At 37.0% G+C, this 17,396-nt stretch overlaps 1 protein-coding gene across 1 annotated transcript in view; it reads right to left on the bottom strand.

The window, feature by feature from the left end:
* Positions 1-17,396, bottom strand: part of LOC135079475 (A disintegrin and metalloproteinase with thrombospondin motifs 7) — a 72,561-nt gene that overhangs the window by 9,548 nt on the left and 45,617 nt on the right. Inside the window, exons 7-8 of the mRNA XM_063974132.1 lie at positions 17,102-17,352; positions 7,533-7,646 (exon numbers count right to left, since the gene is read on the bottom strand). Coding sequence (XP_063830202.1) covers positions 7,533-7,646; positions 17,102-17,352 — 365 coding nt within the window. The remainder of the gene's footprint in view (positions 1-7,532; positions 7,647-17,101; positions 17,353-17,396) is intronic.

Genomic DNA, 17,396 nt, shown 5'->3' with positions numbered 1-17,396 from the left:
GTAATCACATCAATGAAAATATGACTTAGTGCTGCGGCTATGGTCCCGAACAATTTACGAAAACAGATTAAATTTTCTTGTCGACGTTTGATGAAAACCCATTGTTAGCAGCGTGGGCAGATTGAAGAATGGTTTCCATTTTCAGATATTAATTTTGGGGCGTAATATGATATTGATGTTTGATTTACAAGGTACACGGTTAATTGGTGTTGAAGTTGTAAATCTTTTCCAAATTTATTACCAAAACTAGCGGCCGCCCGCGACTTCGTACGCGTGGACCTCGTTTTACTCCATTAGGGGTGGAGTTTCGTAAAATCCGCTCTTAGCATCTAGAGCGCATACATTTTAAATTTCAACTCTGTTACTTTAAACACATAGGACTTTCATAATTTAAACTTCCAACCCTCCTTTTATCTCCTTAGCCCCCGTAGTTGATTTCTAATGATACATTTTCAGTATATGTACCACCACCACCACCACCACCACCATTTCAGCCATAGGACGTCCACTGCTGAACATAGGCCTCCCCCAATGCTTTCCATGTTGATCGATTGGAAGCGGCCTGCGTCCAGCGCTTCCCTTTACGATGTCGTCGGTCCACCTTGTAGGTGGAAGTCACACGCTACGTTTTCCGGTACGCGGCCTCCATTCCAGAACCATTCTGCGCCATCGGCCATCAGTTCTGCGTACTATGTGCCCTGCCCATTGCCACTTCAGCTTGCTAATCCGTCGGGCTATGTCAGCGACTTTGGTTCGTTTACGGATCTCCTCATTTCTGATTCGATCTCGCAAAGAAACACCAAGCATAGCCCTCTCCATAGCACGCTGTGCAACTGAGCTTCTGTATAAGGCCTATAGTGAGAGGCCACGTTTCCGAGCCATAAGTTATCACTGGTAACACACATTGGTTATACACTCTAGTCTTAAGGCATTGAGGTATTTTGGACGAAAAGATGTTGCGTAGTTTCCCGAACGCTGCCCAGCCGAGTTGGATTCGACGATTGACCTCCTACTCGAAATTGGACCTACCTAGCTGGATCGTTTGTCCGAGGTAGACATACCTACTTGTCGACAATCTCGAGAATTGAGCTCCCAACTGAAACTGGGTAGGGCGCAACATGGACATTCGACATTAGCTTCGTTTTGTCCATGTTCATCCTCAGGCCTACCTGTTGGGAAAATCGATTAAGGTCTTCGAGCATTGTGCCAAGATCTTCCAACGATTCTGGCATGACGACAATCGTCGGCAAACCTATGTGTACACAGTACCAAAGTATACCGAACAGTATATGTACACCTCCACAATATCTAGAGATCATAGTGAGCATACATTTTAACTTTCAAGTCTCTTACTTTAAAAACCGAGGACTGCAATACAAACTTCTAACCCCCTTTATAACTCCCATAAGGGTTTAATTTTGCAAAATTTCGTCTTAGAGACTACCTACGTTCTAAAAGGAGGTATATTCCACTTTGATCACCTGGCTGATCAAAGCCAGTGGACTTACAGCGACAATTTAGTGTCTTTTGAATTTGTTCTGTGCCTTTGATCAGCCACGGATACGATGTCCTGGGTGAGCCAAGTAGACTCTAGTTAAATTATTATTTTAGTGTCCTTTGATCATCTACAAACAAATCACACCTCCTCTGAATAGTCACATGTCCAATTGTTGTACTACATAATATTTTGTTTTGTAACATTTTTGATATTTTCTAAAAACCGCAATAAACAAATTGGACATGTATGTGACAATTCAGAGGTATGATTTATTTATAGGTGATCAAAGAACACTAAAAAAATCATTTAACTGGAGTCCACTTTGATCATCTTGGTGATCAAAGCCAGGTGATCAAAGTGGAATAGATAGACCATTAACGCCTATGAGAACTCTTTTGAGACTTGTAGTTTCCGAGACTTCGTGATGAGTGAGTGAGTCACTTAGTCATTCAATGACCTTTCTTTCTACTAATACGTACCTATAGTAATTATCATTAAAATCAAATAAGTAAGTACCTACCAACCTAAGTAATTAAAATAAAGACCCTATCAAAAAATTTACAAATTACATACAGAAAATAAAAACGAAGTAATTCTTATCCTATTTAACTACAATCGCCCACGCGCCCATCCCATTTGTCCGCCGCTGAACCGTACCCTAATATTCATCTCGGTAGATGGCGGCACATAGTAAGAATTTGCAAGGAAGTTGTAAAAAGTAACTAATTAACACTTTGATTTGCTCGTTTAAACACAGTGAATGATTCAAATAGGTACATACAGTGAATGGTTCAATTACATAAAATATCTTTATTTATTAAATTTTCAATATTATTTACGAACAGCGCTATTCATAGTACATGTAATATTTAGTTACTAATTTACTAATGATGTCGATAGATGGCGTTTGACAGCTTTGCCTTCATGAATATTTACGTACCTCAAAAATTTTTGTCAGGCGCAAGAAGATTTTAACCAATGACGATAGATGGCGCTTTTCCACGTCTTATGAAAATCCTAAATATTTTACGGGACCCTATTTTTTTCCAAAATAAAATTTAGCCTATGTTACTCGTGAGTTATGTAGCTTTCGAATGGTGAAAGAATTTTTAAAATCGGTCCAGTAGTTTTTGAGCCTATCCATTACAACTAAACAAACAAACAAACAAACAAAGTTTTCCTCTTTATAATATTAGTGTAGATAAAGTTTTAAAAGCGATGTAAATGGTCGATTTGCAACGCATGAGCGTGGGTGTTGAAAAACGATTTGGACGATAGCCGCTAGCCTACACATGTCAGTGTCATTCATCAGATCATAGCAGTGATAAATTGCGGATTTTATCGCACAGTTCACTCAGTTAACTACTTAAGTACCTATAAGAATATGTATGCTAAACGACCTTTATTTATAGTGGCAAATGTCCAAGTATGATCAAGGCCTACAATATTTAATAAGAATCATAAAACGAATTATTATTTTTTTATTTATAAAAGACAAATATTCCCATAAACAGGCATAAATACCTACTTCAAAATAAAAAGACACTGATATGATTTTATAAGTCTTCTGAAAGTCGTTTTATTGCCTTTATTTATCGTTATAATTACCAATTTTAATTTTTAAATGGTCCTTAGTCAATGAATGTTGGTACTTTATGTTTAATTTTATTGCCTTATAACGATTTTATGGCTTATTTCGTTAAGTTTTTAAATCGATTACAACAGCCCATTCATTCGGAGTTAAATAAATTAGGAAAATTACCTATTTGTGGTCAATATTTAATATTAGTGTATTATTTCCGTATCGGCCCAATACATGACACTGCTTATCTGTTGATGACTGTACTACAAGAATAGCAAACGCGGTTATTTTTATAAGACCGTCTTTCATAAATTATCTAATTAATGTCAACATTGATTGATTGCTGAAATACGGAAAGATGATACATTTATTGGTAATAAAATCTTTAATTGCATAAACAGGCGTAGTTTGGCGCCGGTTATCATTTCCATTATTCTTTGTTCGAGATAAGTTAAAAAATAACGATGTTGTTTGGAGATACGCGCGGGGGCATCGTTCTGCGCGAATGATGCATTCTCGTCGGAAGGTCGTTGTGCGCCAGTTATGTAACCTTTGTGTGCGTTATGATTGTAGGTGTTGTCTAGCACGCAACTCCAATTACGTCCTTTATTTACTTACTGATAGAGCGGAAGTTCAAATTGACATAAATACACCTGCTGTTGCCTGATACGATATCTGTGTTATTATGTTTTTGTAGGTATTTTGGATCGCGATCGAATTTATGGCCATTACTTAATAGCTTACGTTTTGTCTAAACCGGTCAAAGCTGCCACACCTACCTATGATTGATCGTCAATTTTATTGTTGAAGTCGATCGATGATTTGGTACTTAACACTTTATACGTTTTTTTGTACTCAAAACTTCTATGATTCCGCGTATACTCGTAGATATATGCTCATCACACTACTTATTCGAATATTATTCTTGATACCAAGCAATATTTTTGCACAATCATGTACTAAAGGCCCACGCCCACAAATCCCTCTATGGCTATTTACGGCTTGTAAACTGTAAATACACAATTGCACGATACGTATTCAAACCGTTCAATGCCTCAGCTACATTTCACGGAGTCTTTTCTCGTATCCATGATGGCACATCAAGCTTCATGCACTATAGTATCTTATGTAGTAGTGCTAAGGGTGATTTTGCGACAAATATGTGAAACCTGATGTGCTCTTGCTACATTGTCGGCTCATAATCAGCCGTCGTTTGTGTTCACACAATCCCTGGCCTTAAATTACACGGATTTACACCCAACTATCGTACTTTATTTAAAGCTCTTTAGCGGTGTCTTGCAGTATTGATGGCAGTTTGAAAGCCTCTGCGACTTCTAAAGAAAAGCTCAGACTTAAGATAAGTGAAATGCAAGACCCATAGGTGTTATTATTATGTAAATTCAGCTGTATAAGCTATAGTGGATAGAATTCAACAAACACTTGCGTAAAATCTTTAATAAAATATTGCGCAAGATTTACTCGCAAATTGTATCTTATCATCATCAATTTCGCACCTCTAATAATGATTACTAAAATTAGAAGTGGAATGGAAGAATCATTTGTTAATTTTTCTATCATAACGCAACGTCCTTGCGGCAATCCCGAGTTAGTAACATGAGTCAGTCGATAGCGAAGCGCTAGGCAACAGTTGCCAAATAAAATTAGCACTTATTTTCAAAATAATATAGCATAACAATGTAACAGCACTCGTGGGGCTTAAAATATCTTCGCATTTTGTGGGGAAATGATTTATCCGTCTGGTGAAACCGTAAGACATTGTTGTCGTTGTAAACATTTTTTGAACACTGTCGAGTGTTGTGCAAGTGATAAAACTTACGATAAACGTATTTTATTTTCATAATCTTACAATCAGCTAATGCTGAAATCTTTACAACTTACGCATAATGAAGTGTGCTTTTATCACACAATACAGCTATTATGAAATGTATTGGTAATATAATATAATTTGGATGGAGCTATTCAACTGTAATTTATCATTTCGATAGACGATCGAAGTGAATATCGTGAAGCCCATACAGTAGGCGCCTGGAGCGAAGTGGACGACAGACTAATGATGCTGTTGCAATGTTACAATAACCTATTTGCGAAGCCAGTCGAACTTAGGCGCACATCTCACTATGAAGCTATGGGAAGCCAGCAGCAGTTCTATAGTGACAAGATTGAATCAAATTGTTTGAATCTGGAAGATGGTATGAAAGCTAGAACTACAAATAACCAATTCTACCTAATATCAAAAAATATGATAAGCTGAAGTTTGTGTTTTGAAGCTTTATTATGCCTACGTCGCCATAGAACCGTCGTGGGATGTGGCCCTTAGCTGCGTACTATAAACGTTACGTTGCGTAAAACTATCAACGTAAATACGGCTAGGAATAATTTGCTGTTGTGAGACGATGGATATCGAACACGCAGTGAAATGGGAACTCTGGTTCACTTGATATTCATATTTACAGTGAATTTCAACTAAGCATGTTACTGATCGTGGACTCGTGATACAGTGTATGCAAATTGTAATTAGTTGAACAATATCAATTGCATGTAATCATACTTTCAGGAAGGTCAAACAAGCGAAATATTATTATCTAGACAACCTAATTTATGAGAGCTTAAATTACAGCGCGGCATTTGCAATGATAAACAAACCCAATTATAATTTTGAACTAACAACAAACCTTTATAAAGTTCACCTACTTTGCGTTTAGCTTTTACAGCTCTTACGACACAAACCGTAAAGTTCCCATTTGATTGACTGTTGTAATTTATATTGTGGTCTTAATAAATCACATAAAATTTACAGTCCGATGTAAAGCATGAAATCTATTTGAATTTATCAATGCCTATTAGTATTTTATAGTTTCAGAATACTAGGCATCGATGCCGCGCCGGCCGATAATGCATCGCTCGATCGCTCCTCCGCCATAAATCTTGCTTATGGTCTAAATAATTTTCTCTTATCTAATCGAACATTAAATTCTTTATAGCATAGTAAAACATTCAGTAGATATTATCTATTGCGGATTTATGAAAACCGTCTCTATTTCGGTTTAGTATCTACGCACAGATTTGTGATTACATATCAAGAGAAAAATGGTGCAATCTTCTTAAAATAACAATTTACATATAAAAGTTTATGTAAACATTTCTTCGCTCAAGTCATAACAAACTGATGCATTTCTATTAACAATAATAGTAACTGGTTATTTTTTGAACAGAAAAATAGATATTAAAGAAAAATACACATACCACGATTGTATTATAAAAACATCGAAGGAAAGAAAGAAAAATATATCAATATAATTTGACTGTTTTATTTTCATTCTGTGCACGTGAAACGATTCTGGGCAATTTGAGAACTCGTCATAAATAATACCGAAGTCATTAAGAATGACACCTTGTTTCAGCAACTCTAAACTCTTTGAATTTGATATTATTAATAGTCATGATTTTGCTCAGAAAAAAGAACCACATTGAGTATTATACATTCCTGATCTTAAAAGTATCTGCCTAACTTTTAAAAGAAAATGATGTCATGCAATGCATATCTACTTTAAAGTAGATAATTGATAGTAGTTTTAAAACTGGAACTCATGGAAATGAGTTTTATGCAAACCGCTCAAAGAAGAAAAAAACATAGTACTCATTTAACGGGACTATTCCCACCTCTGGTTTCCATCGCTGCAACTTCTTGCCAAGATACAGTTTTTCTTAAAAGTATCAGGGAATAATCCCTTGAAAAACAGCTCAAAGTCATAGAGATCCTCAATATATATTACCTCTATTTCCCACCGCTGCAACTCCTGTGTAGCCAGGATCTACAGCTTGACCGCCAATAAAATCCCAACCAATGAAGGTCAAGTTTGTCCCGGGGAAAAGTTAACTGTCATTGGATCCGCAACGAAAGAAGAACATGAGAAGTTCTAAGTAATGGATCGACTTCCCCTCAGTCCAAAGTGGATGTCAGGTGACATACAAGGACTTTTAAGAAAAGAATCTACATCCTGATTACATAGGAGTAACAACGGTACCAGAACCTTGCTGCCCCATCGGCCGTCAGTTATGCGTACTATATGCCCTGCCCATTGCCACTTCAGCTTGCTAATCCGTCGGGTAAGCGACTTTAGTTCGTTTACGGATTTCCTCATTTCTGATTCGATCTCGCAAAGAAACACCAAGCATAGCCCTCCCCATAGCACGCTGTGCAACTTTGAGCTTCTGTATAAGGCCTATAGTGAGAGGCCACGTTTCCGAGCCATAAGTTATCACTGGTAACACACATTGGTTGTAGACTTTCGTCTTCAGGCACTGCGGTATTTTGGACGAAATACCGCGAATAATAAATAATTTGGTACCGCGGTGGGAACGAGAGATGATAATAGAAGAAGTGGAAAAAACCGCTCAAAGTCATAAAATAGAAGAAGCCATGGTACTCACTTGTGTCCCAGCTCGTGCGTGATGGTGTGCGCCAGCATGATGCCGTTGTCCTCGTTGACGGAGCAGCTGCGGTCCGGCTTGCACATGCCCGCCACGTGCGCCACGCCCAACGTACTGTTTACAAACAAACGACTTAGTGTGCTGATAATAACCGATAGAGTATAGAGTAGATGGGGGAAAATATGCTTAAGACTTTAGTAGATGATAACTGCTTGAGCAGAAAATGGGGGAAAATTAAGTCTAAACAGAAAAGAAGACGGAGCTGTGTACTTTACTGAAAGTGTAGAGATTATGACGTAGTTTGTAATGTGTAAGAATAATGTAGGTAGACAATGACATACTCGTATTTAAACGAAAACAATAATGCAGAAAGCGAGCACATACCTAAGTATTTTCAGGTTTTTCAGGTTATCGATTTCAAACCTAAAGAAAGATCAGTAGTACTCAAAATTATATTTACTAACTACTTATGTCATAAAGTTAATGACATCAGAAATTAAACATATAAAGCAGAAAATTAAGTCAGAATTATTTTACGAAAAACCAACAAATTAATTTTATAATCGGTTCTAACCAAACTGTAATTTCAAGTTAAACGTTTATTAAATTAATTAGTGGTTATGTTTAGTGAGACGTGTGATGTTTAGCCGCTTATTAGCGTGAGTATGTCGCAAATCGTAGCTGCAGTAATTTGCACGCGCGTGCGCGTACGCAGAATTACCGAATAATTAAACCTAGCTAAAGAGCAACGGTCATAGGACAAATTGAGATTTGCAAAAACATTATTTTTTGTTAACAAACGGATAAGTTACAGCATGTCGTATCTACAAAAAACTTGTTACTGCTTTGTCGGAAAATCTCACAAACAGTTACTATTCAGATGATTATCAATAGGTATCTTAAGTCCCAGATAAAAAAAACTGGGTTTATGCTAATTAGCTCTGGATCCTAATGAATGCGTAGTTGATTAATATCGTCGAGGCGGAATTGCAGCCGCTACTAAGAGCTTCAGTAAAGCTCACGCGCGTAGCAATGTTTTTCAACACACTTTCGGGGAAAAATATGTCATTTTCATCACTTAATGGAATGGAAAAACTACATAGATGGATAGTACATACATATTACATATCTATAGATAAATGCGAATATTGCTAGTGTTAAGGAAAAAGTGCAAGCCATTGTGTTCATTCATTACGATAAGGAAAACGGTTACAATTTTGTCGGTGTACACTGAAGGTATGTCATGAATGGCGCGTAATATCAGATAATCGCGGTTCGTGTCGCAAATATCAGCAATGCACTAATTGCAGGCCACGCATAGTGCGTCGCGATTACGCAGCGGTAGCGTTGCGACGAATAACTGAACATACTCAAAGAATAAATGGAAATAGGATCGTAATAAATCATATAATTTTGCAAAAAATACAGCAATTTTCATAGTGAGGAGCTGAGGACTCAAGTGAGGAGTATTTAAGTCGTTTTTGCAAGCAAATCATTACTTGGAGAATGGGTAAGTTAGTTAAGATTTTCAATTAGTAAAACCAAAAGGATACTGACATTTACATGAGTAGCTAAAAGGAAAGTCACAGTTAAGGGGACAGACCAAATCTAAACTAAATCAATGTAGACAATCCCCGATTCCATAATTTGAATGAAAGCAATTCACTTCTGTGAAATATCTGTCGGCTAGTCTGTGCCGGCGCGTACGGGAATAGGCGGCTAATAATACCGCCGCCGCTGACTCAGAGCCACGCGGAAGCCGATGAAAAGCACTATAAATTGCGTGCAATAAATTCAATATACTCTACTCATACACAAAACAGCAGAGCGTTTAAGCTTTTTATTTATGGACCAGTAAAAAGGGCTCCCGGTTGCAGTACAAACCTACATACGGCGTACTTTACGACACGTCTAAATATTGTGTTGGTGTTTTTCATTGTTCAGACTGTACTGGGCTAAAGGGCACAAGACCGTAAGAAGTGGCACAGTAAAAAGGAGGTCTACTCGATTGTACTCGTAAATGCAGCTGCTGTAAAACGGTTTTGAATATTCAATATTACTACTTCCATAGGTATCATATGATTGCATCGGTGATTGCGTATATTTTTGGTTCAGATTAATTTATATGTCTGTTAGTAATTTAAAGTTTTTTAAAATTAAATATCAAGCTTTTCACTGCAAATGCAAAATAAATAAAAATAATAAAGTTACCAACGCGTTGATGTCTTTTGTACCAAATATTTAGATAAACATATTTTTATAGTAAAATATAGGTTTATATATTTACTTTATATGTAAACTTTTTATGCAAAAGGTCTACAGTAGCTATAACAGTTAAATATGACTGTATTTGTAATCGTAAATAACAGACAATACCAAATAAAGCTCGAAGAAATAAATACAGCAACACCATATTAATCATGATTATACGGCATGTTTGTTGTATTTTTATAGATATAAAACACACACCTTGTATGTACAAAAAATATGTTGCGAAGCGTCAAATTAGGCAATTAATATTATTGACGTGTGTAGGTATTGGACGGGCTTGGTCAATGCCCAAACCCGCATATATTTAGAGGTCATTTTCCAGATATAGTCGGCGCATAATAAGGTTTTATTTTGTAACGCTCAATCGCCATGTGATTGTGTTTTAATGACATTAATCGATTGACATTTTCTTTTTACGGAGCGCGTAAATCACGGCGGCAAAGGGCCGACCACCGCGGCCCGACACGGGTGTTAGTTCCAGCGAGTTGCAAAATTTGATTCTACGTGTTTGATTTACCGCCTGACACATAAATTCATCCCGTGCATAAAGATTTCGAATCAAAACCAGTGATTTCTCGCGTTGAAAACGGAGAAAGTAGGCGTGTGAATAAACGTCAACATATTAAACAGTTTACGGACCGTTTATGGGAAATAATTGTCGGTAATGGGGTCAACCACATGCGCAGCGCTTCAGGGTTATGGGAATCAATTTTAAAACGGTTATGTACACCATTGAAAAATTACTCGAATAAATTATTTTCTCGTAAATCATTATAAATTAGGTCAAAATTACATAACAAAGTTATTGGTAACTTCATTTTTGTCGGCCGTTTGGTGTAGTGGTTCAGAACGGACTACTATGCCGAGAGGTCCCGGGTTCGATTCCCGGCCGGGCAGAAAATTGAAATGATGAATTTTAATTTCTGTGACGGGTCTGGGTGTGACTATGTATAATATGTATGTATTTAAAAAAAAAAAAAGCATATAAGTAGTATATCCGTTAAGCTAGCACCCATGACACAAGCATTAAGTTGCTTACTTTGGGGCTAGCTGGCGCTGTGTGAAATTGTCCAAAGATTTATTTATATTTATTTATTTATTTATTTATTTATTTTTAATTGAATAGCTATGCATAAAGTTTCAAAGTGCGATTATTTATGTTTCGAAAATTGTTTATTAAGTGGAAATAGTAAATCAAATGTCTCGAGTTGCAAGGCGGTTCCCGTAAACGTATTGTGTAGTGCTCAAATGCAATTACTCAGTTGCAATAACAATTTCAACTATAACATAAATTGTATGCGTTATTTAGTAATTCTATTAAATTGTACGGAACACTCGCTTTAACGAGTTTCAAGTTATCCGTACTTGTGCTTAATTTTGTAAGATGCACCGAGTGCCTGGAGCGCCGAGCCTTTGCAGCAAAAAATAGCGCGAAGGCGCAATGGCAATTTTATTGAGCAATTATGTCTTGCTAAATAAATATTTGCAGTCTTTTTTATTTCGCTGACATTCATATATTCAGAAGGGAATCTCGTTGTTTTACTGTGTTATTTGTAAAGACTTTTATAAAGCAATACAAAATGGTCATTCAAGTTTAAAAATATCCAGTTGGATGTCTACTGCGACTAACATTCATGTTTTTACGTCTATGATACCGTCTTAAGCCATACGGTTATAAACGTGTGATTAATGGATATTTTAATTATACTGAATACATTATTTTGCATTTGCATAATATCAGGAAACACGCCTTCTAATAAGCTACAGAAAAAATGTTATCGTATATTTAAACATTGCCAGTTTGAAGTGTCAACGAACTTGAGTATCCTTTAACCATTTTGCTGCCGCTCCACACCACCTGTCCGTAATGACAGCAAGTAGCAGCTTCCTGAGCAATTCGTCTGTGCTAATAACTGGGTTATTATTAGCTGGGACTGCAGCGGAAGAGGCGGAGGTACGCAGCGAGACGGCGTGGCGGCTGACCGCAGAGACCGTGTTAAGTGGTAGACTTACGAACGCCGGATGAATGGAAATGAATCATTTCGAGTAAAAGTAACCTCGATATCGGCCGAATTATGATTATCTCTCGACTCGATTCGAATAGCGATAATTTTAACGTAAAAATTCAATAAAATTGCTTTTTTAATGGAATTTATGTACCTACATAAATTTTCATTTTACCGTATTGAATGAAAAACTGTTGGATACTTCAGAGATGAGCCGATCGTGCGTATAAAATTTATTGTCATTCGCTTAACCCCAACGTATCGCATATCGTATTTTCGACAAAGCGGTGCATTTGTGCAAACATGCAGGTTACTCGAGACAGCCTGGCGACTGCTTCGGTAACCTATTTACTTATATTTTACGTAATATTTTGGAGGTGACACTCGCAATTGAATATGGTTGTCAGGCATTTAGTTGCACTAAATATGTACATATATCAACAGGATCGGATGTATGAATTTCTCTCAACGTTTCTTTTCATCGCTCCCATTCATATGACAGACGATATTGTAATTAAATTTTCAGTGCATGACCGCGCCTTAACTGTCTTCATTATTTTTAACGAGCGCCCTTTGTCCAAAGACCGCTACCGAGAAGCAGTCAAAGCAGTCTTTAGATTGCGCGGCGATTAATCAAGCGAGATTAGGTGATAGCTTATCACTGATCTGCCCTCTTTTTGAAATGGGGACACCATCTGTCGGACTTTCTTCGGATGTCTGGACCCTTTTTTATTTTTTAATTAGCGGTTATGATGATCTTGCGACTGCTATCGGCCATGTTTCATATTGTAATATTGGCAAGAAGTATTTGGTTATCGTTTGGAATAATCTTTTTTGTTGCATCAACTTGGTGTTTATGCCAAAGCTTTAAATAAATCTTAAATTGAATGCAATTACCTAAGTGCACGACAGATGATATTTAATATTTTTGCACTCTACACTGATAAGTTCAATTTTAATTAACCTATTGTTTAGTATGAAGGTAAAAACTATTAAACATTTATCTGTTGTGGTCAACAATTTATTACTGCTATTGCAAAATCTCTAGAGCATGTTTTATTAAATTCTGGCTTCGCTATTCGCGTCAGTGTCGCAACTGCAAATGCGTATCTTATGCGCCGTGTTTACATATTGATGATTGCAATTTTTTACGAGTGCCGATGCATAATGCATGTGCAAGCCCGCGGCGACACCGTTACCGCACATTGTCTTTGATTGCCGCCTTCTGAGAACATTCGACTACTCGTTTGTACCGTTTACCGAACCGTGCTTCCTCGTTGCATTCATTACGCACAGGTTTTTGGTCATACGTGCTCCGTGTTGGAATCGATTTGCTGAATAACTTGCATTCTGTGGCGAGAGAGGTCCGCAATAGGGTATTTAAAACGAAATTTGAATAATGACCTACGACAATAGATACCTACTTACTACTTACCTAGAAAATCAGTAATGTTGCCTTTAAGCTACGAGTATTTCATTTACCTATGTCTTATTTATATTCACATACAAAGTGCATTTTCTAAACGAAAAAAGGTCTACAGACAATCAATTGTGATTTTTTGAAACAAAATATGTACCCAAAGTACAAAATGCGCTGTAAATACTCCTACTCGCATAACAAAGCGCGTCATTATTAATGTTGAACGAGTATTAAAGCTGAGAAAAAACATTAACAAGAGTGTAAGAGTAAATTGCATCAACATAAATTAGGCACGGCCGGTTAGCGAGCTGACAGTCGAAGGCTAGCCGGTGGGTCAATATCCGAAGGCACCCGGCCTATGCCGATTTATAATTCCTACCAGGCCAATCTGGATCCAATTTGCTTTTGCATGTTAATAAATCCTACATGAAGTTTAAAACTGATTTTATTCTAGAAACACGTAGAGTATCTACGTTGGTCGATATAGGAAAGGTCAGGGCACAGGCTCGTAAATGACTAAATAATTATCACGTAACACTCTTTACACAGTTAAAACAATGTTTGCCAGTTCGCAGACCAAAGTAGGTGTACCTAGTGACATTATTTAAACAATGCATAAAACATGAACGCTTGTTACTAATTTATACAATATATGCAAATCTGAATTCGAGTGAGAAAACACGTGCAGTGTTGATGAGTAGACTGGAGTGCTGTCGGCACCGCTGAAAAATATTTGATTCTAAACAAATACTCAACACGATGATCGCGTTATGTAAGACCTGTGTCTGCTTCATCTCAGTTCAGTATCCAGGTTTGCGGGCTATCCTACGACTCACCTAATGCTCGTGTAAAAATAACACACGCCCACCTATTAATGAAAGATTTAAATAAATCGCACTAGAAAGAGCCACTTGAAAAACTTTTTCTTAGAAAATGCTCGTAGACTATGACTAACTATGAGTACTACTCGTGTGAGAATTTTATTCAAATGAAGCGTTACTCAACGTTGAAAGTTTGGAAAGTCGTGTTTTTCGCATAAAATCTCATATTATTGGTAATTACAATTCGCACATTATTTTTCTATTACTTTATATAATAAAACTAGAAAATCTCATGCATTATTTTGCAAATAAGTTCTTACAATGGGTACCATTGTTGTGTAGTATGTCGCATCTCACGCTGTGCGCGATAGCTTGCTTACAAAAAATGAATTAAAATTAAAATGAAAATTATGTGGTAGAGGTGTCGGAGTATATTGACTTTAATCATTCAAATTGCTAGGAATACGCCATACTCATCGCACATACAAGTGTTGTGCAAGGCACAAAAGTAAGCCTGGCCAAAAAACTTGCGTCCGTAATTACTTACGTATCGCTATATGGTTGTAAGCTTTTGTTAAAATAATGAGTGTCCAATTTATATACACCTCAGTATCCTTGGCCTTAATGTCGGCGTGTTTGATGTGACCGCATCGCCGTTAGCGATTCGCAAACATTCGTAAAAAAGCGATAATGTAAACGGCAATTTGTCCAGAGGCCCAGCGCGAGCGCGGCGGTGTATTACCCATACTAAACTCCTTACTAAACATTACTTTGCAACTAATTTTCAGGTTAAATACACGCGTTTTTGCATGAGCCGATCATTGAAATACAAATTTAAAAAATATATATTCTGATTGCTTTTAAGGTATGTCGCTACTAGTTTTTTTATTTCTAAAATGATACAACCCGACGTGTTGCCTTCAAGCTTGTTTAAAGTTTACGCAATCATTTAAGCACCTTGAATAATTTGCAAAGCACCGTAATTAATGATAATTCAAAGATCGGCGGCCAGCGAGAACACTTACGAATGTAGGCTGATAATTTAGAGTCCATAAATGTATATATAGAAAAAAATAAATAAATGTCCATGATATGCAAGATTTTACACAGGACAAAAAACTACGTTGATGTTACTAAGGCATTTAATACTATATTTGCGAGAGGTTTGGCTGGTGTGTTTTAACATTAAATGCAGAATGAGATTGTAAATGCATTAAGTGTAAAATGCGCAAGTATTTATTTTAATTTTTTGCTTATACTCGTACACCGTAAGTCAACTAGAATAATTAACTGTTATTTCCTGTTGACCTCTTATCTACGTAAGTATACTTTTAAATTGTTTTATTTGCAGTATACACTGCGTACGCGGAACGTCTGATACATTTATCTACATATAGTCACAGATAACATAATATCAAAAGAAAAGTACACCGTACAATTTGCATTTATCAATATATACGTCAATGATCTCAATGCTGGCCAGTCGCTCGTGTGTGGCGAGCAGTTGCGTGGTCAGACACCTCGGTGCCGTCGAATGTTTAAATTGAATTTCTGAGTACAGTCGACAGCACATTAGACTATACATTGTTGTTGAAATATAGAACCTATTACGAGTATCGAAGGTGTCTATTTATTTAGTAAGTTAAAGCTTGACATGCTCTACTACGAACGCTCCGACAGCCTGCAGTCTAAATACCACCGATTGTGCAACATTGTATGCACGGCCTGAGCCATGTCCGATTACAACTGATTACACTGTTATTTTAACGCACTCCAAATATTGTATTTAATCTCCACTTAGTTTTACTAGCCTATTTACTTAGCCCAGAGCGCCACAGGACAGTTTGTCTCCGTTTATCTCCGAGTGTTCTCATTTTGATTACGCTCCTTTTACTAGACCATTTTATTACAAGTAGAACGGTTTTGGTTAACCAAATCTTTTAAGTAGAAACAAAAATCATAGGTATATTGATAGCTTTCAGTCATATAATACGATTTTTACGAGATGCAAATTCTTGAGATATGGCAGTTGGTTAGCATGCTCTATCTATAATAACGTATTTAATTTAATTATCAGTTCTCTGGTTATTGGTGAACTCTTTAAAAGTCTTTTACAGTTTATTTTGATCATTACATCTTAAACATTTTACTGCTATGGAAAGAATTTATACATCCACCTACAAAATGACGTAAATGCAAAAATATTAGACTTCAACTGATTACGGACGCACCTGTTCCCAGGTGGCGACGAGAGGATGCGAAAGTGTTCTATTTCGAAGCCGGTTACTCATCGCAAAACTGTTTACTTGCGAACAGACGCCTGCTCCTGCCATTGACCTTGTCTCAACGTAAGTTTGTTTAGAAAAAATATATAAATGCTAATACGTTTGAAGCAGTCTGGAGTCAGCACGGAGTACGACTGTAAATAATATCGCGCCTTTGCAGCGCGACCGTCACGCACCGACTTGATTCATTCATGGCACTCATTCACTTCAGACACGATAACCATGGGAAAACTCTTCACGCACTCTACTGGTATTACGTTGATAAGGCTGAAAACCGTGTCAATCAATTCACTACTTGTGATTGAGCGAATAATTCAAGTCGTGCAAATGACAAGTTCGATGATAAAATACGCTTAAAATACAATATTTTAATATATTTATGGATCAAGAGCAGACACCAGCACTTCAAAATTGAACGATCTTGAGTCTGTATTATATAATGAAAGTAATAAATTACATGCGATTTTTGCTATGACGGAACACAATATCAATGATTTATTAGGTTTGCTTTTAACGTCAATAAAAAGTAGTAACCTGACTGTAGTAAATAGACTCTAGTTTTAAAGAATATTCTTTCGAGGTTCTAGATTACAAATAAGAAAATGCATCAAAAACAGTGTGAAGTGGTAATCCAGAGAAACAAAGACCAAGATGTTATTATGTAAACTATGATAAGATCTTTATTTTTGCCAGGCACTAATGCTCTATTTACTCTGGGGTACTACATGATACTTTTCTTGGGACACAGTAAGCAAATCATCCATACCTACAAGGGTTGCCGTGCTGACTGCAAATGTCCTGCCTGGTGATGAGAATGGCTACGTCGTGGTGATGAGGGTTGGCGTCATCATCCGGGTTCAGTTGCTGCTGCCACCGGCAGAATGACGTCAGCGTGGTGTCGGCGTCACTCGTCACTTCCAAGTCAGGAGCTGCTCCTAGGTCTTCCACGAAGATGATCTTTACAACCACCACTTTGATGTAGTTTCCTATTGATGGATCCATGTAGAGCGATGACACCTGGTTTAAAAACAGATGTTTATAGAAGAAACCTATAGCTTAAC

This window comes from Ostrinia nubilalis, chromosome 16 (assembly GCF_963855985.1).
Source record: "Ostrinia nubilalis chromosome 16, ilOstNubi1.1, whole genome shotgun sequence".
NCBI classification, from domain to species: domain Eukaryota; kingdom Metazoa; phylum Arthropoda; class Insecta; order Lepidoptera; family Crambidae; genus Ostrinia; species Ostrinia nubilalis.
This window is presented reverse-complemented; position numbering and strand designations above follow the sequence as displayed.